Source organism: Xenopus laevis, chromosome 8L (genome assembly GCF_017654675.1).
Source record: "Xenopus laevis strain J_2021 chromosome 8L, Xenopus_laevis_v10.1, whole genome shotgun sequence".
In the NCBI taxonomy this organism is placed as follows: domain Eukaryota; kingdom Metazoa; phylum Chordata; class Amphibia; order Anura; family Pipidae; genus Xenopus; species Xenopus laevis.
In genome coordinates, this window is record NC_054385.1 from 18,724,385 (window position 1) to 18,752,199 (window position 27,815).

Genomic DNA, 27,815 nt, shown 5'->3' on the forward strand with positions numbered 1-27,815 from the left:
GTGGGAATGTAGCACTTCCATATTAAACGTGCAAGGTGCACCTTGCTTGCAGCAATTCTGTATGTCATTGGATTTCTTTTCTACTGTTTTCATAAGCAATCAATTTTTTACTTAATGGTCTATGCACCATTTTGGACCATAACAACTGGAACAGTATCGCTTTGGAGGTGCAATTCTGCAGCACCAGCATATAGCTTTGGCTTCTCATTAAAGACCCATGAGCTGTTCCAACAAGAGGAATGGGTTTAGGGAGCAGTTCTGCCATGAATCAGTCGAATTCCATTTTGCTCAGTGGCTACAAGTCGCATGTTACTATCGAGCCAAAAGATCTCTTCATGCAGAAAGACAGTCTCACTCCTCAGGAACCTGGAATAGCATTTAGCACCAATATGCCGATTACTCATTTACCCCATTACCTGCGGTTGAAAATAAAAGCGGATACGAAAGGGAAGTCATGGCTGTACAACTTTAAGTGCAGGTGTTGATTTTATCTCCTCTGAAAGGTGCTAGAAGCCTAAGGTGGTTTGTATGAGACATGAATGGATCCATGTGATAGTAATAAGTGTTAATCATACGTTTGTATTAGCAGGTATGAGGAGCAACACTTGGGAAAGCAATGGGATACCTAAAATAGCATTGATTTGCTTACAACTGTGCACTTGGCCTCTTTCTAAAGACCTTGGCAGTCTCATGGCTGAGACAGTAGCTTTCAGTTTGGCATTACTGTGGTCTTGAGTTCAACAAACATCACCCTGACCATTATGTGCCATTTTGGGGGAAGGGTTTTGATTTTCACAGTTGCCTCCTTACCCCATGCAATGTGCAAGGACGCGGCAGGTGCGGAGTGGAGGACCATCATCCCGTCACACCTCTGCATATAGTAGTTCCGCACTGCTGGCCTGAAGGCTTTGGCAAGAAGATTGATGAAGACGATGGATTCTGGGCCTCCTGTCTCTGCCTCTTTGTACTAAGAGGAAAGGCATAGCAGGGAGAAGATCAGCAGCAGCCCATGTCTGCACCCCTCCTCTTTTTCTTTTATCCTGTAACCTCTGACCCTGGCCTTCTGTCGGCAGCTGTCACTAGAACTGACAGTTTGATTGATGTCTCTCACCAAAGAAAGCGAGTCTGCTCAGCTCTCTAAACAAACACACACATGGAAACACACACAATAGCAGGTTACACACTTAGACACAGCCTAGTAAGGCTTACACACATAAACACAGAGCAAAGCAGGTCAATTACACGGCAGGACCATGAGAACTGCCTGAATGGTCAACCGCATGTTTTGTTGCACATAAATAAGTCACACTGCTCATGTGGTTGCAGGCAGTTGATTGTCGTAGCTACTACTACTTTAGTTGAGGTTCTTTATCCTTCCAAGAACAGTTGGAGGTTAACATTTGTACATGGGATTATTTGTCCTTTACTTCTTGATGCTTCTACCCCTTTATTTCATTCACTGCACCTTCCTGATTTGTTTCCTTCTTTCTCTTTTGTTTGGCCTTCATTTTTTTGCCTTATGAAGCATCCAAGCCCACCCGCCCTTCCATTTCTCACATTCCAGTCTAACAACCCCCTTCATTCCTCTCATTACTCCTTCATTCCTTTCTTCCCAAATATTCCCCTTTCTCCCTCCGTTATCGCATCATTTCACATTACTCATGTGCCCCTTGTATGTTCTGACCCATGGTCCTTGTTCTTTGCTTTCATCTCCCTCCTTTTCTGCTTCGTAAGACTTCGTTTTCGCTCTGTGCTCCCTGGCATGGGAAGGGTTACCTGGAGAGCGGATAAAGACTAGCAGCTTTTGAGTTGTTCATGTGTAAAACCTGCTGTTCTGGTGTCTCACCAAGGAACAGAGAACCAGAGGTAATTTCTTTTTAATTAGCTTGTATGCAAAAGGTCGGAGGATTCCCCAGCATGTCCTTGTCACTGGGACGAAACACAAAAAGGCACTCGTTGTCACACCCATTTGCACCCTTTCCTGTTCCCTGGGACCCTTAGCGCACGATGCACCGGTGTAAACATTAGAGGTGCCCTTTAGCAAACTCACATGCATCATGTTGTATTAATCAGCCCGGCATTTATATGGAGCACAAAGAAATATGCTGCATTAATATTTATACCGGCAGAGTAACTTTTCTCTCTTTCATGTCTGGCACAGGGGCTGGCTATGCTTTTAATCCTTCATGCGCATTTTGATCCATGGCCTCCCCTTCTGTTCCTGAAAATTATAGCTTTTACACTAACATAGGATACTGTCATGGGGAAAAAAATATTTTTCAACACCTAATAGCACTGCTCCAGCAGTGAAATCCGTTTCTCAAAAGAGCAAACCTGACATGGGGCTAGACATATTGCCAGCTGCCCCCAGTCATGTGACTTGTGCTCTGAGAAACTTAAAGGGCATGTAAAGGCAAAAAAATAAAATCCCACTTTTACTTTCTTTGATGAAAAAGAAACCTATCTCCAATATACTTTAATTAAAAAATGTGTACCATTTTTTATAAGAAACCTGACTGTATGCAGTGAAATTTTCCCTTCATTTACTGCTGTGGATAGGAATTGTCAGACGGTCCCTAACTGATCTGCAGGTAAACAATCATACTTTTGAACAGCAGGGGGAGCCCCCACCTTGCAAAAAATCAGGAACGGACTCCACCGGAACAGTAGACACTCAGGGAACCAGCATTAAAACCGTAAATACTTTATTGGATATGGATTAAAATCACCAGCGGGCAGGGGATGTGGCTTGACGCGTTTCGTGACCATCCCCTGCCCGCTGGTGATTTTAATCCATATCCAATAAAGTATTTACGGTTTTAATGCTGGTTCCCTGAGTGTCTACTGTTCCGGTGGAGTCCGTTCCTGATTTTTTGCAAGTTGTTGTATGCCGCGGCCAGAGCGGTTCCTTCAGGACACACCGGCATGCAGATTCCCTGCTAATGGGCTCACTCCGTCAGTTCTTTACTGCTCCTGTGAACTCTTCGTTGATTGGAGCCCCCACCTTCCCAGCCATGCAGAACTCAAGCAGCTTTGTTTGTTTCCCTGTAAAGCAGTCGGCGACTGTGTAGAGATTTGTATTGGAATTTATTTTTGCCTTTACTGTTTCCAACTCCAGCTGCAGGGACAAAGATCATGGAGCCAGATTTAAACAGATAAACTGGGATTCTATTTGGAGGATTATTTTGCTGCAGCCACTGGTTCTGCAGAGTTGGAGAAAGTTTGTATTAAACAATACAAAATCTATAAAATATACATTAAATTACATGACAACACAGGACCCAGTGCAGTCTGCATATTCTGATTATTAATCAGTTTTGCTGTATCGGATCAGATAGCAGCTCCCTAACACAAAATAACCGCTCCCTGGTAGATCTAAGAACAGCACTCAATAGTAAAATCCAGGTCCCACTGCGACACATTCAGTTACATTGAGTAGGAGAAACAACAGCCTGTGAGAAAGCAGTTCCATCCTAAAGTGCTGGCTCTTTCTGAAAGCACATGACCAGACAAAATTACCTGAGATGCACCTACACACCAATATTACAAATGATATTGTTCAGGAATGTAATTAAGGAATAAAAACGACATCATAAAATTCATGACAGAATCCCGTTAATGTTCCCCTGGTGACTTTGCTCTGTTCCCACCTGCTCTGCTACCCTTTGGTTTTAATTAGGGATTATTTGAGAACTTGGGGTGGCATCCACACAGACATGGGGCTCATGCATTGCCATGAAATGCAAACGAAGTTACATGTTGAGTGTGTTGAGTAGCATCTAAACCCAATGGAACCCAGTTCATAAAAGCTGGGATGGATGGACAGTGGCAATTTTGGGAGCCCTTGTGTCTGCAGATCATTGGATAGGCAGGTATATCCCAGCGATTACATTTGGATCCCGCAAGGTTTGACTTTGTCTGGCACCCAGTGCCCTGTCATGTGCCTGTTTTATCGTGCACCTACATTTTCTGCAGTACCGTAAGGAATAATGGTGGAATCTGAGCTTTGTTCAACTTGGGGGTAAGGAAGCAGTAGCGAAGGGGTTAAAAAGTGCCCATTAAAGGTTTGCCTCAAAATTAACTTTTAGTATGATGTAGAGGGTGATATTTTAAGACAATTCACAATTTTTTTTCATGTTTTATTATTTGTGTTTTTTTGAGTTATTTAGCTTTTTATTCAGCAGCTCCCCAGTTTTCAATTTGGTGGCTAGAGTCCAAATTAGCCTAGAAACCATGTACATATTTCAGTAAGAGACTGGAATATGAATAGGAGAGGCCTGAATAGAAAGATGAGTAATAAAAAGTGGTAATAACAATACATTTGTAGCCTTATAGAGCATTTCTTTTTTACATGGGGTCAATGACCCCCATTTTAAAGCTGGGATCAGTTAAAAAAAAAAGTAGGCAAATAAATAAAAAATTAGAAAAAATGAAGACCAATTGAAAAGTTGCTTAAAAGGAGGTATTCTTTAACATACTAAAACTTAACTTAAAGGTGAACCACCACTTTAATGACTGCTGTAATTTCCTTTTCCTACTTTCTCACTGTTTATCTTTGCCTGTCTTCCTTTTTCCCTTTTCATTAATCCACTTTTAGGCATCCTTTTGCTGGTGCCTTCTCCTGTGCGCCATCTTCTTTCTCTGCTCCTGTGTGCCACCTTCTGCTCCTGTGTGCCACCTTCTTCTCCTGTGTGCCACCTTCTTCTCCTGTGTGCCACCTTCTTCTCCTGTGTGCCACCTTCTTCCTCTGCTCCTGTGTGCCACCTTTTCCCTCTGCTTTTGTGTGACACATTCTTCCTCTGCTAATGTGGGCCACCTTTTTCCTCTGCTCTTGTGTGTCACCTTTTTCCTCTGCTCTTGTGTGTCACCTTCTTTTTCTGCTCTTGTGTGCCACCTTTTTCCTCTTCTCCTGTGTGCCACCTTCTTCTCCTGTGTGCCACCTTCTTCCTCTGCTCCTGTGTGCCACCTTTTTCCTCTGCTGCTGTATGCCACCTTCTTCTCCTGTGTGCCACCTTCTTCCTCTGTTCCTGTGTGCCACCTTTTTCTCCTCTGCTCTTAGGGGCAACCTTTTTCCTCTGCTCCTGTGTGCCACCTTCTTCCTCTGCTTCTGTGTGCCACCTTTTTCTGCTGTGTGCCACCTTTTCCCTCTGCTCCTGTGTGCCACCTTTTCCCTCTGCTTCTGTGTGTCACCCTTTTCCTCTGCTTCTGTTTGCCACCTTCTTCTGTGTGCCACCTTTTCTCTGCTCCTTTGTGCCACCTTCTTTTCCTGTGTGCCACCTTTTTCCTCTGCTCCTGTATGCCACCTTCTTTTCCTGTGTGCCACCTTCTTCCTCTGCTCCTGTGACACCTTTTTCTCCTGTGTGCCACCTTTTTCCTCTGCTTCTGTGTGCCACCTTCTTCTGTGTGCCACCTTTTCTCTGCTCCTTTGTGCCACCTTCTTTTTCTTCCTCTGCTCCTGCGTGCCTTCCCACCATCCTTTTTTGCTCTCTATCACTTCCCTTTACTTTCATCTTCTTTCTCATATTAAACTGTGAATGAAAACATGAGGCATTATGGGAGTGCCCAACAGCTTGTATTTATTAAAATAACAGATAGGTCAGCAGTGTCTAGACCATGTGCCTTATTGGGACTCCAGTTGCTTGCCTTTCTGATACAGACAGCAACGTTATAACTCACACCTATTGTGGTGGGCAAAATAAGTCTACTGTCTTTTTTTCAGCCTCAACAGCAGTAAATTCTGAATGTTCCACCCAGCCATTGAATGGTTAAATAGATGTTTCCCTTGCCAGAGATGCCAAAACAATGACATCTCCCATGGGCAGCATGATTGTCTCTTAGTGGTGACATTTCCTTTATTTATAGGCACACTTTAGCTTTTACTTGTTTTCCCATAAAGGCATAACATTACATAGTAGTAAGTTAAGCTGAAAAAAAGACACAGGTCCATCAAGTTCAACCAGGAAAAACCCCGGTGGGTCCGTCCCTTAATGGGCCGGACCAGACCCCTCTCCCGATCTGAATAAAAGAAAAAAAAGGTTTTTTTAGGCGCCGCACAGCACCATTCATGCAGACACACCGAGCAGCTCCCTCATGCAGGCGCCCTGAGAAGCGCCTTCACACAGGCGCGCTGAGTGAGCTTGGCGCATCACAGTAGGGGTGCAGAGGGGGCCCTGGACATTAGTCCCGGTTGGCCCTGGGCCCCCCAGTCCGACCCTGTACCCACCCCCAGCTGGGACGTCAAAAATAGGTGTGGTATATAGATGTGATGTCACCAGGCATATCTCATCCACACTGATGACATCATTGAAGTGGCTGTAATATAAGCAGTGAGTGACATCAATCCCTAAACCCCTGAGGCTGTGCTTTCTTTTTGGGTGCACCCCATGGGAATAAATTGATTTTATATACAAGACCGTGAGCAGCGGCGTGGGAAGTACTGTGTAACACTGGTGCATATTAAGTCTCTGAGATACGCGGCTGATTGCACCATGCATCAGGAACACATTATCCCCCTTCAGGCAGCAGCAAATATATGAACCATCCAAACTTTAATTTGGGCAATGATTTAAAGAACCTATATATGTGTCCTCATCTTTAAATCATTAGCTGGATTAATGGGACAAGATTAATGTCCTGTAATGATGCTTAATTACTGTTCTAGGATAAAATGTCCCGGCCTCCGAGGCTACACAATATAATAACAATACTTTCCCTTATGCACCAACCTGCTGTATGATGTCACAACAGGATAAAGTATCTCCGATCAATGTGAGGGGGGATAGGCTGTCCTGCTCAGATCCCATGTAGAATCACCCCGAACCTCTTCTTCGGGGCGACTAATCTCCCCGAACTGCCTCCCGACGGCTAGAATGTAAATCACTGGTGGGATGGCACTAGGAGTGCTTCGTTTTCCGAAGTAGTCCCCAAAGTTGCCTCACGAGGAAACTTCGGGCGACTTCGGAAAACGAATTGCTCTTGAGTGCCATCCCGTCGGTGATATACATTCTAGCCGTCGGGAGGCAGTTCAGGGAGATTAGTTGCCCGAAGAAGAGGAGATTTATTGCTGGGCAACTAAATTTCCCCCGAATCTGAGCGTGTGTCTCTGCCCTTAAGGTCTGACGATCCAAATTACAGAAAGATCCCTTATCTGGAAAACCCCAGGTCCTGAGCATTCTGCATAACAGCTCCCATATCTGTATTTACATAATTTTTCTACTTCTCATACTAACCAGAAACCGTTTCATGGAACAATATACAAACGTATTTCTTTTTACAAAGTACAGCTGTTTGTGCGCATGGAATATTCCGTTGGTGCATAGCCATGATTCTACATATGGCGCCTCTAGTGGCCATATTTTCTGTTTTCGCCACTGAGGCAAGCAGTATGGCAGCTTCTCTTGTCACATAAATATAACCAGAGTGTGTACAGTGCACAAAATCTCAATTTACGGTTGCACGAGAATAAAAGCTTACAGGGCTATTTCTCTTAAAGACTCTCCTTTCCGTATTATCATTCTGTGGGCACCTGAGGATCCCAGGGTGCAAAACATTTGTAGCCTCAATTTGCATTTGTTTTTTAAATGGGGTCAGTGAGCCCTATTTGAAAGCTGGAACGAGTCAGAAGAAGAAAGCAAAAAATTAAAAAACTATAAAAAAAATAAAATAATGGAGAGCAATTAGAAAAATTGCTTAGAATTAGCTTTTCTATAACATACTAAATGTTAACTTTTTTTAACCATATCTCAATACACTTAATGTAATTTCTACAGAGTTCCACTGCTTTGCACAGGCTGTGTCTGATGATGAGAACGAGGCACTATAAGTGGTTTCATCAACTGAGGCTCCTGGGAATGACGGAAGTTTCGGAGTGCCCGTTCTAAAGACTTATTTTTTTCCTATTTCAGGCCATGCAATGTTCAAAGTGACCTACCTGAGCAACCATGACTACAAACATCTGTACTTTGAGTCGGACGCAGCCACGGTGAATGAGATTGTATTGAAGGTTAGTGGTAATGCCCTGCCGATACACTGCTGCCATAGTTATACCCGCGCAGGAGATGCCATATGGCTTGCCTGGGCTCATCTAAGATTTCCCATTGCACAGGCAGTTCTGTTGAAAGAGTGGGGCGGATTGAAGTGATCGTATTGCTTTAAAGGAAAAGGAAACCTACCGAAGCAGTTTATTACCAATAGATTAGCCACAATAGTGCAAGCTTTAACACTATATTTATTCTACAGAATGCTTTACCATACCTGTGTTAACAGCTAGAATCTCTCTCTGTGTTTGTTTAGGATAGCAGCTGCCATATTAGCTTGGTATGACATCATTCCTGCCTAAGTCCCTCCCTGCTCACTCATAGCTCTGGGCTCAGATTACAGCAGTAAGGGGAGGAGCAAACTGAGCATGCTCAAGCCCTAGCCCTGGATGTTTAAGCTGAAAACCGGAAGTCTGATACAGAAGCCCATGTATACACAATAGAAGGAAAGAAATGCTGTGTTTATTTTGAGGACTCAGAGCAGCATTACTTTGAGGGTTTACTGGTGTATTCATATAGAACTTTCAGATAAAGCTTAATTAATTTTATCCTTTCCTTCTCCTTTAAGAGCTGTGTTCCTTAGGCCTTATCGCCCATAAATCTGGCCCTGGCTATAATCTCTCTCATCATCACACTCAGCGCAGCTCATTTATACACAGAGGTCATTCTTATTAACCTTTTGGGCTGCAGAGACACGGGGAACACGAGAATGTGTGATTGCCGCATGCGGAAATGCTCTTATTTGTGATTCACTAAAATTGGCCCTTTATGAACCAATAAAAGTGTGCAGTTCCTTTTTTTTTTTTTTTGTCCGGAGATAACTGGTTTAAAGGCCAAATACAATGTGATTATTCCTTTATAAAGGCATAGCTTATAGGCTGCTCAGAATGTTTCTGTTGTCGCATTATGGCCCCAGTTAAAGCAAACTACGTGGCCCCTTCCATTCACCTGTTATTTAGAGACTTTAATAAACAAACTCTGAACTAGGGATGCGCCAAATCCTTCATGAAAGATTTGGCTGAATACTAAACCGAATCCTGATTTGCTTATGCAAATTAGGGAAGGGAAGGTAAAAAGGGGAACACACATTTTTTACTTTCTTGTTTTGTGACAAAAAGTTGTGTGATTTCCCTTCCCACCCCCCCAATTTGCATATGCAAATTTGTATTCGGGTACGGCCAGTCACAAGGATTCGTGCAAATCCTGCTGAAAAAAGATTCGGTGCATCCCTACTCTGAACTGAGTATTTAAAGGGATACTGTCATGAAAAAACATGTTTTTTTGTTGTTGAAAGCATCAGTTAATAATGCTGCTCCAGCAGAATTCTGCACTGAAATCCATTTCTCAAAAGAGCAAACAGATTTTTTTATATTTAATTTTGAAATCTGGGCATATTGTCACTTTCCCAGCTGCCCCCAGTCATGTCACTTGTGTTCTGATGAACTTCAGTCACTCTTTACTGCTGTAATGCAAGTCGGAGTGATATCACCTCCTCCCATTCCTCCCAGCAGCCTAACAACAGAAAAATGGGAAGGTAACCAGATAGCAGCTCCCTAACACAATATAACCACTCCCTGGTAGATCTAAGAACAGCACTCACTAGTAAAATCCAGGTCCCACTGCGACACATTCAGTTACATTGAGTAGGAGAAACAACAGCCTGCCAGAAAGCAGTTTCATTCTAAAGTGCTGGCTCTTTCTGAAAGCACATAACCAGGCATAATGACCTCAGATGGCACCTATACACCAATATTACAACAACAAAAAAATACACTTGTTGGTTCAGGAATGAAATTTTATATTGTAGAGTGAATTATTTGCAGTGTAAACAGTATAATTGAGAAATAAAAACTACATCATAAAAATCATGACAGAATCCCTTTAAATGAAAGATAAAGAACTTTTTTTTTTGTACTGTATTTTGTGCTGGTGTATTTTTAGGTACTCTTTTTTTATTTCCTTTCTGGCAGTTGTGTCTTGCTTTATGGTAGGTATTCTATAGATACACTCAGTCCCAGCAGACACAAAGCAGGACCCATCACCTTGTATCTTAAAGGCTTACGCTCTCCTTGAGGATATTTGAAACGAAGGCCACAACTGCCATGTTACCGAAGGTGACATTTAGCCAAACACATTTTTGGTTATTTTTCACAAAAATCTATCTATAAATAAGTGAGGGTGTGACAATGGGGTATGGGTGTTCCTTCCATATGTTGCAGGAACAGCTATGGGTTATGTCAGTGGTGTTTGGGTGTGACTATAGTACTAACTCAGCAATGATACTAAGACACATAGGTGTGTTATATTGTCATAATAATTTGCTTTGTGGGTTAAACCTGCTATAATAATTCTAGTCACACTGCTTGGAGCCACTGCTTCATTCACCTGCCTCCTCCTATGTAAATGATTGTATTAGTTCATCAGGAATTGCTGAGTGTTCCAGAGTTGGCTTGTATAAATCATAAGGTACGTAATGCAAGGTTAGGTTTACTCACACCCATACATAAGATAGCAGCAGGATACTCAGTGCAGTGGGAGCCTCTCTCAGCAGATAAAAAGCAATGTCATAGCACTGACTGGACCTATTTCTGGTTTAAAGGAACAGTGACACCAACATGAAGGTGTTTTAAAGGAATGACAATATAATTTAGTGTTGCCCTGCACTGGTATAACTGGTGTATTTGCTTCATAAACTCTACTATAGTTTAAAAAAACAAACTGCTGTGTAGCCATGGGGGCAGCCATTCAAGCACAGGATACACAGTAGATAACAGATAAGTACTACTATAGTTTATATAAACAAGCTGCTGTGTAGCTATGGGGGCAGCCATTCAAGCACAGGGTACACAGTAGATAACAGATAAGTACTACTATAGTTTATATAAACAAGCTGCTGTTTAGCCATGGGGGCAGCCATTCAAGCACAGGGTACACAGTATCAGGTAGAACATTGCAGACAATGTATTATGCTGTGCTGTGGAGTCACTCCATGTGAGTATTCATTTGCCATAACTTGCAGTGTAGAGAGCAAAGGCAGCACAGCACTGAGGACTTGTTTACCCTTCCCTAGGCTTAGCTGCCTGACCGTTTGAATCGAGCCAAAATGAAATGGATGAATTCTCAGACTGAGATATAATCAAGCCAAATGTGTGCCCATCTCATTACCCTGTACCTGCTGGACCAGGGGGCTCTGAGGAGAAGGTTGTCCCAAGCCGTGGACAGTATTACGGACCCCATATAATAATGTGAGCCAAGCAGGCAGTGTGATAACCGCTCCTCGTGTGTATACAGCAAATGGGATAATTAGCAATAGACCTAATTGAATGGTTAATTGCAGCTTTTAGATTCACTGAGATGATGTTAATAGCCAGCATAAAACTGCCTTCATTATCTGTGCAGCTAAGTACTGCCCTTTCCACTCTGGGTAGAGCAGGCTCACTTTTTTCTTCCTGACTAATGATAAAAGCTGATTTAATCAAACCAACTGTTAACTACAACTCCCAGCAACCCTTAGCAACAACAGGGAGAATCCAGCTGCAGCCAGAGAGAGCGACAGAACGGGCATGTCTCATATTACTGTATGTTAAACGTGTCCTGTATCTCGGGCTCTTCCCTGCAGGTCAATTATATTCTGGAGTCACGGGCCAGCACTGCCCGAGCCGATTACTTTGCCCAGAAACAAAGAAAACTGACCAGGAGAACCAGCTTCAGCTTCCAGAAAGAAAAGAAGACGGGATAGGAGAGAATCTACAATCATGTGTGTTTTATCTGCTGGTAACTAGGCCTTGGACTGTGCATTATCCTTCCTTCATGGACACTGACAAAGGATAATTGGGAGCCCCAATTTTGGGCATCCACAAGCATTTTAGCTTTACATTCAGCCCCCTACCCTCAAAATCTCATCCCTAGTTTTTACTGCAGCTTCGGAATGCAAAAAGGACCATCTGATGACGCCTCCATAGATCACAAGGCCCAGGACGGGGCTCGTTGGAATTAATTCCCCTCCTTCTGACGTTAGAGACATTCTCAACCATTTCCTCTTATTGGCCAGGGATGTGAAAATGGCGGCCTCTGTGTGAAGCCACTTATGCTTCACAAAAGCTTCGAGGGGGGCCGTCCGCTTGAAACCCCATATGTAAGTGATAACCAATCAGAACAGAGTATTCATGAAATGACATGGTAAAGAGAAGAGATATCTACAATAAAAAAGTGAGAACATTTCTCTGTTTTGAAACTGTTATTAAATGTTATTGTTGCTTTATTATGATCACTAACTGATGAATCCCTTTTCCACTCTTAATACAATGTGGGTTTTTACTCATACACATCGAAATACACAGTTTTTTCAATACTCCAATCACACCGTTCCCATCACCTGGGTGCAGAAGCCTCCCCCTCCCCTCACTAGAGATCTTATTGTAATAGATTACCCAGCATTAGGGCAATAGTACAGGTGTGAGACCTGTTATCCAGAATGCTCGGGACCTGGGGTCTTCCGTAATTTGGATCTTCGTACCTTAAATCTAGTAGAAAAGCCTTTAAACATTAAATAAACCCAAATGGGCTGGTTTTGCTTCCAATAAGGATTAATTGTATCTTAGTTTGGATCATTATTTATTTTTAATAGTTTTTTTATTATTTTTATATTATATCAGCTTTCAGGTGGAGGTCACTGAACCCATCTAAGTCTACAAATTAGTTATTGCTACTTTGTATTACTCCTCTTTCTATTCAGGTCATCTCCTATTCATATTCCAGTCTCTTATTCAAGTCCATGCATAGTTGCTAGGCTAATTTGGACCTTAGCAACTAGACTGATGAAAAATGCAAATTGGAGAGCTGCTGAATAAAAAAGGTCAGAGCAAGAGCTGTAAGCCTACACTTTACTGTATTGTGGTACTTTTATGCTGACGCCATAGATTCTATGATCTGTGTCACAAAAAGGGTTAAAGAAAAGAACGATCCCAGAAGATGTCCGACTGGAAAAGCGAAACAATTTCTTTTTATTCAAGTATATTATCGCTGTGTGAGTCCTGCCCCAGCTAAGGTGCAACTAGATGGAGAAAGGTCTACATTGCCCAGAATGCTTTGCTACAGCCCCAAATCTCCCCCTAATTAGCCGGCTTTTGCCCCCACAATTAGTTATTGAGGGGTGGAACCAGCAGTGTAACTACTGCCCCCCAAAATAATCCGTGGAGGGGCCCGGCTTGTACTCAACACCCCATCCTCGCTTGACCTTCTACCTGCTTTTGAGCCTCACCGTGTTCATGTATTTCTCTCCCTCCAGCTAGTGCTGCCCTTCCTCCTGAGTCGGAGTCTCTGCTTCCTCACTAGGTGAAACTAGGGGTTTCTAGCTGAAACTGGGTGCCAAAGTTCCTTACCTTCGCTCCTATGGGAATTGCCTGCACCCTGGTTTCAGGTGATTCTCATTACAAATAATGCACACATAGGGGCAAATTCCCTTACCGGTGAAAATTCGCCAGCGACGGCTTTGCACATATCGCAGCACTTCGCTAGGACAATGGCAATTAACTGAAGTGCGAAGTTGCGTCCAAGGCGCCGAACGCTGGCAAATCTTTCCTAGCGTTACTTCGCAAACCAAAGCGAAGATGCGCTAGCATTGGCTAATTTGCATGCGGCGGGAAATTATAAAGTTGAATGGACGTATATGTTGCAGGGAAGCTTAATAAATAAAATCGAGTTGTTATATTACCCTACACATGAGCCCAGTGTATAGTTTATGTGCCCTATGTTAAAAAATAGAGGGCGGAACCCGGTTTCCCCAAAAAAAATTTACGGACCTTTGCAGGCTATCACTCAGAAAAAAGGAAAAGACGCCAACATTTTTTGGGAAGTCCTATCTACTCTATTGCATTTCGCCTGGAGTTGGAGAAGGCAAGTCTGGCAAATGAGGTAACGTTCAGTAAAATCCGCATCTTAGTGAATTTGCGGAGTTACGTCCGTTCGCCAGAGCGAAAATTCGCCTGTTGTTAGAGTGCGAAGCAACGCTAGCACCTATCTCCTTTGCTAGGGAAGTGACGCCTGCGCCCGTTAGGAAATCATCGAAGTTCCAAAATGACGTCACGCTGGCGAGTTTGCTTGTGTTAGTCACTTCGCCCTTTAGGCAATCTGGCGATTGATGTGTGGCGCTCGATATCTCCTCCCTGCCTTCCTTATAGGAGATAGCCAGGGAGGAGAAATCGAGCGCCGCATGATGGATCACTGGATTGCCTTTTCGGCGTTTCGGTAAGTTATTTCTTACTTTCTTATTTAATACTTAGCGATTTAAAAGTTTAATATGTCTTTGTGGTTTTTTTTTTCTTATATACTAACGAAATTTTCTTTTTAAAATTGATGTTACTGATCGTTAACTGGGTGTGAGCCAGCGGCTTTTATTGCCCAGTGTATGGCCTTTGTTTGCTGCTAAATCTCTCAACCAAACTGTAAAAGATTATTCTCACAGTTAACCCAACACAAATCTTTTTTTTTGTTTTTGCTCATGACAAGCACAGTGGAAGTGAAAGGGTTAGCCTCCCCTTTGATACATAAATGGATTCCTCTATGCAGGGTGGAAATAAAACCCCAGACATGAGTTATGCAAAAAAATGAATGGGATTAGGATTGATTTAGTACTTACTGCAAGCTATTGTTTTCATTACGGTAAAAGATTGCTCAGCCAACTAATGAGATTTCTGGGAGATTGGGGTCTGGTGGTTGCGAGTCCCAGCGGGTACATTCTGCGCTGGTATGATTGTGATAAAGGGGTGCTCGGAGATGCCATGCGTCTCACACGTTCAGTCTAATATGCTCTGCTTAATGTTTAGTGGAAGCAAAATAGAGAAGGAGGAATATAAAAGTCAGCCAGCTTTAACCAACGTTGTGATGCAAATACTCAACCGGCTGATACGTTACGTTGTTTGGAACTACAAATTCAAGCATCCTTTGGCAGCTAGGATGGTGCCAGTTGTAGTTAACAAGTCAGTGACATCCAAAGGCACACAGGTCTACAGGAATTCTTCCAAAATTCTTTATTTACGGATTGCAAATGCAACGTTTCGGGGAACAGAAATCCCCTTTGTCAAGCATGCTTGACAAAGGGGATTTCTGTTCCCCGAAACGTTGCATTTGCAATCCGTAAATAAAGAATTTTGGAAGAATTCCTGTAGACCTGTGTGCCTTTGGATGTCACTGACTTGTATCCTGTCGTGAGGTTGCCGAGCCTCTACCATTGTGCACCAGGCGTCTCTTAATTTCCTATAGGGTGTGCGGGGTCCTACACTGCTGTTTGCCAGTTGTAGTTAAGCCATAGCTGCCACAGTTTAAAGGAATGTGGTTGAAAATGCCAAATTTTATATACTGAACTTATTGCATCAACCTAAAGTTTCAGCTTGTCAATAGCAGCAATGATCCGGGACTTCAAACTTGTCACAGGGGGTCACCATCTTGGAAAGTGTCTGTGACACTCACATGCTCAGTGGGCTCTGAACAGCTGTTGAGAAGCTAAACGTTGGGGTCATCACTAATTATCCAGCAGAAAATTAGGTTGGTCTGTAATATATGGGCTGATTATTAAATTCTGATGCTAGTTGCACTGGTTTATGTGCTGCCATGTAGTAATTATCTGTATTAATTACTAAGCCTTATACTGTGACATTTCTATTCTATGTGTACTGTATATTGTGAGTGGGTCCCTAAGCTCAGTAAGTGACAGCAGCACAGAGCATGTGCATTGAATCGGCATAAAAGAAGATGGGGAGCTACTGGGGCATCTTTGGAGACACAGATCTTTACTGCTAAAGGGCTGTGGTTGCCTTGGGCTGGTACAGAAGCACAAAACATAATGTACAACATTTCTAGCCAATTCTTTAGTTAGGTTTTAGTTTTCATTTAAAGAATAATGTTTCTGTTGAGCAGTTTGACCTTCTACCATGACTTATTGATCCAGATCACTGCTCCCTAGAGTTGTGTATATCGCTTCTTATATACTATATCCTCAGTACAAGGGTTTGTTTAAGGATATCCAAATGGCAGAAAATTATTGTATAACTATATATATATATATATATATATATATATATATATATATATATATATATATATATATATATCTAACGTTTGCAGCATTAATGTTCATATCCTCCTAGTAGAGCTGCAACTCGCAGTCCTGCACTAAGCTAAGACCAGATTTTTTTTCTATAAATGGTAAAAGGTATGTACTAGAGGTTCAGATGTGTGCTATAGATGGCAGGTATAGAAACCTAAGCTGAAAAATGTGACAATACAGGTATGGGACCTGTTATCCAGGACTAGGGTATTCTGGATAAAGGATCTATCTGTAATTTGGATCTCCATACCTTAAGTCTACTTTAAAAATAATTTAGATATTAAATAAAAAATAAGGATTAATTATATCTTAGTTTGGATCAAGTACAAGGTACTGTTTTGTTATTACAAAAAAAAAAAGGGAATCATTTTAAAAAGGTGAGTTATTTGTTTATAATTGAGTCTATGAGAGATGACCCTCCCCCATTTCGGAGCTTTCTGGAAAATGGGTTTCCGGATAACGGATCCCATACCTGTAATATAAAACTATATTGTGTGCTACAGAGAGTATATATAACGCTAGTACACAGATGCCAGTTAATATGAGGATGGATTTCTGAGGTTTTGGTTTTAAAAATAATAAATACAGTGGTCAGCATATCTGGCTACAAAACTTCAATTGCAGTGTTTGTATTGAACATAGGATTAATGCACATTGGAATTCAACCCCAACTTTAAACTCTCCACCAGAAAATGATACAAAACATTATTTTTATGTAACATTTGATTTCCTTGCAACTTGAGCAGACATAGATACGACTGGAGCTGGCTGGTTGCATGGAAATTGATTTGCATCCTGCTGCCATGAGCTGCGGTTTCATTCCTTGCCTGGCTGCTTAAGGTGGCCATAGACATTAAAAACTTTCCTGGAAAAGATGTTTCCAAGATAGTTTGTTTCAATACACACGTGTAGAGCTGAATTGTCAGATATACAGGTAGAAACCATACCTGTATGGGTAGAACTAGACGAGCGTTTTGGACGCGATCCTGCCGGATGCGTCGCGCTGCACCAAAACGCAGGCGTCGGATGCAGCAGAAAACAAAGTAAGAAATACAGGTGGCGGATGGTATCGCATCGTTCGTCTGACGCAACACAACTGCAGGCTTGTCGAGTCGGCCGAATGCTACGACACCATCCAACATTGCTATGGCTTACCTTGCTTTCCGTCGCATCCGACTTGACATCTGTGTTTTGGCACAGCGCATTGCATCCGGCGGAATCGCGTCCAAAACACTTTTCTAGTTCTACCCTAACTGACGATTCAACACTAACAATGGCCAATGATTAGGTTCCTTCAAAGGTGTCCGATCAAAATTTTCCAGCCAGCCCAATCGACGAGCCGAGACATATCCAATTCTTCTGTCGATATTGGTCGGCTCGTCTCTCACCATACACGCACCAAATATCGTACGAAAATCTATGGCCACCTTTAGTTCAGACCATAATTGCAACAGACTGCAACTCCTTTCCCCACTTACAGACTGCATTGTGCCAGGAACAATCTTGGGCCATTCTTCAGTGCCTGGCAACCCAATTTCCTCCTGCTCCAAAAGGTCAGATGTTCTGTTACTTTAAAAAAATACCCATCTGAGATGCTCCACTTGCCTTGTGGTAGAAATGCCCCATTGTAGACCCATGTGTCTGCCCCATAGAATAAATTAGCTACAAGATACAACTATATATCCAATGCAATTTGGCTTATCAGGATAGATCAAAGTTGTCGGACAAGATAAAGTCCTTGGAGGTGCCATTTTTGGGCCCCACTTAGCACATACCAAGATTACAGATGTAACAAAGCCACTGAGTCATAATTCCAAGAAAAGCCTAGTCATGTTCTAAATGTCCTTCAAGCGGGGAATTTAGGTGTATCTAGAGCAGTGATCCCCAACCAGTAGCACTTCACCAACATGTTGCTCTCCAGCCCCTTGGATGTTGCTCCCAGTGGCCTCAAAGCAGGTGTTTATTTTTGAATTCCAGGCCTGGAGACAAGTTTTGGTTGCATAGAAACCAGATGTACTGCCAAACAGAGCCTCCCGTTGGCTGCCAGTCCACATAGGGGCTACCAAACAGCCAATCACAAACAGCCCTTATTTGACATCCCCATGGACGTTTTCATGCTTCTTTTGCTCTCCAACTCTTTTTTACATTTAAATTCTGCTCACAAGTAAAAAAGGTTGGGGACCCTGATCTAGAGCATCCTCTCCAAATCACACCCATACTGGACTTCATGCTAAGCCCCACTCTCAGTGCTCTGATGTGACGCCTCCGTTTTTTCGCAGTGCGTCTGATCGCTCTAAAATCTCCGTGTAGTTCTACCCTCACACAAGATAACAGCTGCCTGGTAGATCTAAGAACAGCACTCAACAGTAAAATCCAGGTCCCACTGAGACACATTCAGTTACACTGAGTAGGAGAAACAACAGCTTGCCAGAAAGCAGTTCCATCCTAAAGTGCTGGCTCACAAGTAAAAAAAGGTTGGGGACCCCGGATCTAGAGCATCCTCTCCAAATCACAGCCATACTGGGCTTCATGCTGAGTCCCTCTCAGTGCTCTGGAGACCAGCACTAAAATTTGGGAACCACTGGAATACAGTGAGTCTGAAATGGTTAAGGGGAAGGAAAAGTTTGGTGAGAAGAGCCCTTGTAACGTATGAGAGGCCTCTCTCCAAATGCAGGGGTTTAGCTGAAAGTTTCAGGCTCACATACGGAGCAGAAGTGCTATATTTTTCATTCTATCCTTGAGAGTCAGCTAAATGCACAGCTCTGGATCCCATTGCCCTCATGGGGGGAGGCAGGAAATTACACAGCTACCTGGTAATTAGCAAACTTAGAACTTATCTGAGCGCAACTCTTCTCTCGGCAACTAATTAAGACTTCAGATGGCAGTGACTGCTGTCACAGCACAACTAACCCTGACAAAACAGCGCCGGTGTCTTGGGCAATATTATCCTCTGTGAGCTGATGCCTGGCAAACATCGCTAATGTCTGACTGGTTGAACTAGAGCTCTCAGCCAAGCTGCAAATGGCAGGCTCACACTGGGCTCGGGCACCTAACTTCTTCCCCTCAACAATATGTAAAGCATTCGGGGGGCCACTAAAGCAGAGCTACTTTAAGGGAATGGGCATTTAAGCAGCATAAAAAGGCAAAGTGGAGACTGAAGGAATAACAGCCCTAAAGTTAAAGTGAATCAGAATTTACTATTCTTCTGTTGCACAGAGACGTTCAGTAATTAGGTTGTAATTAATTTAGCCTCACCCTGCCTGTATATGGGCTCTGTAGTGTTAACTGAACAGCAAGGTGCCATATTGGTCCACCTACCCCGCAGTTTCATTTTCAGCTTAAAGGGATACTGTCATGGGGGGAAAAAATTTTTTTCAAAATGCATCAGTTAACAGTGCAGCTCCATCAGACTTCTGCACTCAAATCCGTTTCTCAAAAGAGCAAACAGTTTTGTTTTTTTATATATAATTTTTAAATCTGACATGGGGCTAGACATATTGTCAGTTTCCCAGCTGCCCCCAGTCATGTGGCTCTGATAAACTTCACGTCACTCTTTACTGCTGTACTGCAAGTTGGAGTGATATCACCCCTCCCTTTCCCCCCCAGCAGCCTAACAAAAGAACAATGGGAAGGTAACCAGATAGCAGCTCCCTAAGGGTAGGACTACACGGACAATTTTGGAGCGATCTGACAAACTGGCCAAAAACGCAAGCGTCAAGTCGGATGCGGCGAAAATAAAGTAAGTGAATGCATTGTTGTATGGTGTCGCAGCGTTGATCAGCTGCACGCTGCGTCTGCATCCGACAGTCGTGTCGCGTCGGATCAACGCTGCAACTTCATCCGACATTTCCACTACCTTATTTCTGTCGTATCCAATTTAATGCCTGCATTTTTTCGCAGCGCGTTGGTACGCTCTAAAATCGTCCGTGTAGTCCTACCCTCACACAAAATAACAGCTGCCTGGTAGATCTAAGAACTGCATTCATCAGTAGAATGCAGATCCCATTGAGACACATTCAGGTGCATTGAGTAGGAAAAACAACAGCCTGCCAGAAAGCAGTTCCATCCTAAAGTACTGGCTCTTTCTGAAAGCACATGACCAGACAAAATGACCTGAGATGGCGCCTACACACCAATATTACAACTGAAAAAATACTCTTGCTGGTTAAGTAATGACATTTTCTATTGTAGAGTGAATGATTTGCAGTGTAAACGGTGTAATTGAGAAATAAAAACTACATCATACAAATCATGTCGGAATCCCTTTAAAGTTACCTTTTTCCCTAATCCCCTCTCTACTTGGTGCATACCAAACAACTGATGCCAGAGGGGCTACACGTGTTTTATACATGGAAGGAAGGCTAAAATACCAAATGGGAACACTGTCAGCTGCATTACGTAACTACCCAAAGGGTTTTCTCTCGCACTCTCTTGGTGGCCCTTTTTAGAAATGACTGTATAATGTCATTTCATAACATGGAACAATTCTTTGTATGTGTGTGTGTATATATATATATATATATATATATATATATATATATATATATATATATATCTAGTACAATGCCTGTACAATATATAATTAAATGAGCATATGTGTGTGTTGCCCCCAACTAACTTCATCCATTTTGGGCAAGAGCATCTGCAGTTTATATATCTCCGATCTCATAAACAGTATAAATGTGCCATTTTGACCTCCATGGAGCCCTGAGCAATTTCAGTATTTGTTTGTGAAAGGGGTAATTTATCTGATGTTTTGTGGGGAACCTAATAGCCCACTAACAGTTAGTGCAGTGCCATGGCATAATGTTCTACCTTTCCTGCACAAATAATGAGTAGGGATAGGCGATTTTTTTTTGGCATGTTTCGCTGCGGAAATGACGGCCATAGACTTTTATGGTGTTGCATAAAAAAAAAAAAAAAAAACGCACGTCAAATTTTTGACGCCCATAGAATTTTTGACGAAGCGGGTCTAAGGTCTCTTACAGACGAGCGTTTGAAGCTGCGCTCCCCTGCGTTTCGGTTTTATACTTTCAGCCGCAGGGGAGCGCAGGAGTAGACGCATTCAGTTTTTTTCAATGGGGCTGTACTCACACAGGTGCTGATCGCAGGAAAAATGCAGCATGTTGCGTCTCAACCTGCGTTCGGCGCCTACATGCGCCTGTGTGAGTACAAGCCCATTGAAAAAAAACTGAACGCGTCTACTCCTGCGCTCCCCTGCAGCTGAACGCATGAAACCGGAACGCAGGGGAGCGCAGCTTCAAACGCTCGTCTGTAAGAGCCCTAATTCGCCCAAGCCTAATAACAAGTCATTATGATTCACTTCCTCTTTTAATAAATGTAAGACTAAGCTTTATACCCACCGAATACCTGATCACTTTACTCCACCTCCTCCCAGCAGACTATTTCATTAAACACAGACCCGTGATAAAGTCATATAACCTAACTGCATTTAGAGTATTTCATCCTTAAATTTCCTTTAATCCCAGCAATACTCTGAGCCTTTATTTTCTGTGTTCCATCTGACATGCATCTCATTTCTTTCCATTAGGACACAGCTTTCAGCAGCACCTGTATAATATAAATCACTGGCCTGCGTGTTGATTTGTATTCTTATTGGACTCAAGGGTCTCTGGCTGTTTATAAAAATACAGAAGGGTTTGTGGGAGCGAGCCAAGGCTAATTAAAGTGTAGTGGAAGCCCTACAGATCCAACTGAAAATTGTTCATTGCTGCACATTTCCAGGCCCAGTGTTTTTCTGTAGGAACTTCCTTTAATGATATTCAAAAGGGCCCCGTTAATATTGCCAAGGCACCACTACCCAATCCTGTGGTTTTTAACAAATTACCTGCATTTAACTTAGTTGTGTTGGAGATCATTCCCCTATAAAAAGCCACAGGGGAAGGATGAGTAGGTAAGACCATTGTTTAGGAATCCCTATTGTCAAAAGAGTAAAGTATAGTTGTACTACAGGTATAGGATCTGTTATCCAGAAACCCATAGCTCCGAATTACGTAAAGGCCATCTCCCATAGACTCCATTATAATCAAATAATTCTTTTTTTTTATTTTTTTTTAAATGATTTCCTTTTTGCTGTAGTAATAAAATTTGCATATGTAAATTAGGGGCGGGTGGGGAAATCACATGACTTTTCATGACAAAATTTGCATGCCCCTAATTTGCATGTGCGGATTCGGTTCGGTATTCGGCCGAATCTTTCACTAAGGATTCGGCCAAATACTGGATTCGGTGCATCCCTAATTTATATACTGAATTTATTGCACCAGGCTAAACTTTTCAGCTTCTCAAGAGCAGCAATGATCCAGGACTTCAAACTTCAACATCTTGGAAAGCGTCTGAGACATAATGTACAACATATCTAGCCTAAATCTTTAGTTAAGCTTTAGTTCTCCTTTAAATCGTATACAAACTGGTTTATAAACCTACAACCTGATATTTATCCTATTTGGCCTACATTCTGGGCTCCCCCTTACACAGTCTGGGAACCAATGAATGTATTTTATGCAGGGTGCATTCGGGGCCTACCTGGTTCCAAACTTCCGGGGTCCGCCGCACACATGCGCATTTCATTTTATTTTGGGGGCCAGCTGATCGGGGGAGCGGGTCTGAGTCAGCCCTGTCCGACCATTATTTTATGTGGAAAGGAGTGCTGGTTCCCTCGTTATCCTGACTCTTAATTCCCATCAAACAGGCCTGTACGCTAAAGCACAGTAATGTATTATTCATCCGTCATGGAAAGGTTTTGAGATTTTTTTTTTTCCAAATACAAATGAGTTTCTGAACTTAAATATTGCCTCATAATATCTAGATTTGTTCCACAGTTTGGTCACGGGCTTTATAGAGCTCTGCTTCGGAAGCCGGAATGTTTCATAAAGATTGATACACGTGATTGTATATGGCCCTGTTATGTGCACTCTGATGGTTAGATGATAACGTATAGACCACAGATTAATGGACTTGAAAGGCAATCGGTGTGCAGCAGCTGCTCCACATCATTAGCTCCCGATTGAGCTGAATGTACGTTATACGCTGTACAATGGGCTTCATTTAACATATGTGTTTATTGTACACAGCAGAATAGACTCTGTACCGGGCCTGTGTGTATCGGTAATTGTTAACTGATGGGCCGTGGGCCCGGGGCAGCCCCAAATGGCTTTTGAAGGCCTGTGGCTTGCCTGGAACCTCTCCAGCTCTCATTATATTGTATCGTTATATCTTTATTTCTCACCCCAGGAAAAAAGTTGAAGAGCACTGACGTACCGGAAAGTAGAGGAAATCGTGTGCATTGGTTGCATAAACACGAGGCTTTTCTCTCTACAGCAGTGGGGCATCATTAGTTTTGGCTTGTGACCCTATGTTAGCCCTGCTGCCCTTTGCAACGTACCCTTTTATAATTCTGTTAATAGCTGAAGAAGGAGGAAATATTCTTTCTTGTCCCTATGGGACTGATTCACAGGACATTCATGCAGGATTGTTGAATAACTACCTGTTATAGTTACTTGTTGCCGTGCACCCAGGGGTGTAGTTACAGAGGAAGCAGACCCTGCGGCTGCAGGGGGGGCCCAGGAGGTATATGGGGGCCCATGAGGCCCAAATAATGCTCAATTTCAACATCTATTAGTAAAACAGGACAACCTCTGAATATGTTGGGGGCCCTAAAATTAATTTTCTGTGGGCCCAGTAACATCTAGTTACGCCACTGCGTGCACCTTTCTGTCAAAGTAACAGAGCCTGGCCACCCCCTTCTCTTGTAAATCTCAGCACCCCCAGGCCAATGATTGGATCACGCTGATCTTGGATTGCCTAACCAGGCAAAGACCACTCGTTTGGAGGTCTCCCCAAACAAGCTCATCTTTAAATGTATGGCCAGCTTAAAGGACAAGGAAAGTTAAAGTAAAGAAGTAGCTAGAAATGTTGTACACTATGTTTTGGGCTTCTGTACCAGCCCAAGGCAACCACAGCCCTTTAGATGTAAAGATCTGTGTCTCCAAAGATGCCCCAGTAGCTCCCCATCTTCTTTTCTGCTGATTCACTGCACATGCTCTGTGCTGCTGTCACTTACTGAGCTTAGGGACCCACTCACAATATACAGTACACATAGAATAGAAATGTCACAATATAAGGCTGATTAGTAATTAACACAGATAATTACTACATGGCAGCACAGAAACCAGTGCAATTAGTATTAAAATTTAATAATCAGCCCTGTAGCATCAGCTTATATTACAGACCAACCTCATTTTCTGCTGGATAATTTTACGACAACCCCTAAGCTTAGCTTCTCAACAGCTGCTCAGAGCCCACTGAGCATTTGAGTGTCACAGACACTTCCCAAGATGGTGACCCCCTGTGACAAGTTTGAAGTCCTGGATCATTGCTGCTATTGAAAAGCTCAAACTTTAGGATGGTGCTATAAATTTAGTATATAAAAAAATAAAAATTTTAGCCCTATTCATTTTTAGGGTTTATTACTCCTTTAAGAGAAAAACAACTGCAGGGTGTATCAATAGTAGGGATGCACCGAATCAAGGATTCAGTTCGGGATTCATCTAGGATTAGGACTTTTTCAGCAGGATTCGGCTGAATTCTTGTGCCTAACTGAACCAAATATGCAAATTAGGGGCGGGAATGGAAATCACATGACTTTTCAACACAAAACAAGGAAGTAAAACAATTTTTTTCCACTTTTTCATAGGCAAATTAGGATTCGGTTAGGTGTTTGCCAGAATCTTTCTCAAAGGAATCAGCAGAATCCCAAATAGTAGTGCATTGTATTGTAGGGGTTTCAGACAGGGGCAGCCCCCAGCCTCTGGTTGCAACCAATCTAGGCAGGGGGCAGGGCCATGATGTCACCAGGGCGGGTCAGTGACATTGCGGGCAGGGTGTGCTATGTCACGGGGGCGGGGCTATGATGTGAAGATCAGTGATTGGCTGATTGCCATGTCAATATGGGGAGATCCTGCCCAGTTTTTATTTTTTGGAAAACCGGGCAGACTCTCTTGACCTGGGCAGCCCTCTGAAAACCGGGCTGTCTGGGTCTTATCCAGACAGGTGGCAACTCCACCCCAGCCCAAGGAAAGGCCCCTGACCGTTCCCTTCCTAAATGGTTATGTGCAGAAAGTCCTTGCATGTGTACTAATTGCCTAGAACCAAGATACCCACTTGCCCGCAGTTTTTTTTTTTAATATATGCAACCCCCTAAAGCTGCTGCCACAGGCACAGGACCTCGAGTGCCTACAGTATAGACAAATTACAGCCCTAGTTTGGCCCACAGAGCAGGAATAGTTCTGGGCAGAAATTGCAGCACCAGTGGCTACAAGTATAAACTTATACTGGTCTTTTGTTAAGTCCGTGTACAAGATGGCTTCACTCGGCAAGAGTATCTTTTTAACATTATGGAACGTTCTGGATTCAATTAATATTAAATAACAAATAATGCACAGGGGACGTTTAATTGTCTCTCTTTCTACAAAGGTTTTGTAGGCGGTTTTTCGTGCCCCTTAATAAATTATTACAGTGTTAGGGATTTTAATTAAACCCACTCCAGAAAGCAGTTTTATTAATGATCTTAATAGATCTTTAAGTTCTCGAGCCCATAAACCACCAGATATTATTGCTTCCAGTCCTTTTCAAACACAATAGGTAATAGTCACTGTTAGATTTCTTTTCATTTTCCTTAATATCCTAATTACCATGGTAACCCTTTGTTTCCCATCGGGACTGGTGTTTTACAGCCTTAGTGAGAAAGCCCTTATTTACTTCATGCTCTTATTTACTTGATGCCCTTATTTGATTCATGCATATGTATAGGACTCAAAAAGCAAGTCTCCAGTATCACCACTATTAATTATGGGTAGCTTGGGTTATATAGAAGTAGGGATGCACCGAATCCAGGATTCGGTTCGGGATTCGGCCAGGATTCGGCCTTTTTCAGCAAGATTCGGATTCGGCCGAATCCTTCTGCCCAGCCGAACCAAATCCGAATCCTAATTTGCATATGCAAATTAGGGCGGGGAGGGAAATTGCGTGACTTTTTGTCAGAAAACAAGGAAGTAAAAAATGTTTTCCCCTTCCCACCCATAATTTGCATATGCAAATTAGGGTTTGGATTCGGTTCGGTATTCGGCCGAATCCTTCGTGAAGGATTCGGGGGTTCGGCCGAATCCAAAAAAGTGGATTCGGTGCATCCCTATATAGAAGCAGGTGCAAAAAAATTGAGGAGGTAAAGTAACCAGAGAATATTTATTAGCAAAATTTTAAAAGTCTCAAACTCTCATAATGTTTGGTGCATTGTAGGGATGCATAGGGTTTCGGATTTGGCCAAATCCAAGCCTTTTTTTTTTGTAGTATTCAGCCAAATCAGTGTCTGGCCAAACCATATGCAAACCCTAGTTTTTTTCTGTGATTTTGCTCATTTGTGTATGCAAATTCAAATTTGTTTGGGAATTTAGATGAATCAGGTATGGTGGGTTTGGTAATATATTCAGCCAAATCCCCAATTTGGGATTATTTGGCTACCAAGGCCAATATAACTGCCCATACACATCCTGACTGCACGGGCAGCTAAATAATATCCGGCATATATTTGCATGCAGAGCAAATAAAAAGCAAAATAACTCTCATCCACACACCTGCCATTGCATTAGATGGTATAAACTGCAGGTATGCAGATATTACTGAGAGCAGTACAGGTATGGAGTCTGATATCCAGAAAGCTCCAAATTACAGAAAGGCCATCTCTCGTAGAATCATAACATAGAATAATCCAAAATGTAAAAATTATTTTTTTTTTCTCTGTAATAATAAAACAGTAACTTGTACTTGATCCCAACTAAGATATAATTAATCTTTATTGGAAGCAAAACCAGCAAATTGGGTTTATTTAATGCTTTATGGTCCATTTATGGTATGAAGATCCAAATTACAATAAGATCTGTTATCCGGCAAAACCCAGAATTCTGGATAACAGGTCCCATACCTGTACTAACATCTGTAATATCACCTGCACTGTTTTCTTATTGATTTAGACATGTTAAAAGGGAAGGGCCCTGATTTCCATTTTCTTTCCTCTTGGTGTAACTAACTCTTACTGTGGCCACACTATAGAAATGACCAACCAATGATTTCCCATACATTAAGATCATTCCTACATTATCTGCCTGTTGAAATGGCCAACATGAAGTCTGCTGGTCAACCAGGGTCAAATTTGTGTTCTAGGAACTAAAATAGAAGTCTACACAAATCATACACCCAGAGATGACAACTGACCCCATGTCATTAAGTTGAATATTGTTAGGCTGAATAAGTCGCCACTCTAAATAGGAATATGAAATAAGGTCTCAGAAATGTCTGGAGTAGATCATTATCTCCCTAATGGCATAGAGCTAGTTGACATCTCTGCACACCCAATCACTGTGATGATATGATTCAATGGATATTGCTGCAGCCAGTGCTATTAAATTATCACTTAGATTGTAGGCTCTACAAGGCAGGGACCTCCTTCTAAATATTGCACTTCAAATGAGTTGGTCAGATCAGGCGTTACAGAGTAAATATTGCAATATTCACATACGTCTCCATGGTACAATCTAGTTCGATGCACCTTCTACGGTGTTGGGCTGGGATGCCAGGGGCCCGCCATAATCTCACTTACC

At 42.5% G+C, this 27,815-nt stretch overlaps 1 protein-coding gene across 3 annotated transcripts in view; it reads left to right on the forward strand.

Annotated features, from left to right (window-relative positions):
* mapkap1.L (MAPK associated protein 1 L homeolog) overlaps window positions 1–27,815 on the forward strand; it is a 133,807-nt gene that overhangs the window by 84,770 nt on the left and 21,222 nt on the right. For 2 of the 3 annotated variants that reach the window (XM_018228647.2, NM_001086997.1), the window contains 2 exon segments: window positions 7,905–8,002; window positions 11,656–12,276. In XM_018228647.2, coding sequence (XP_018084136.1) covers window positions 7,905–8,002; window positions 11,656–11,775 — 218 coding nt within the window. In that variant the 3' untranslated portion in view covers window positions 11,776–12,276. 3 annotated transcript variants of the gene reach the window in all.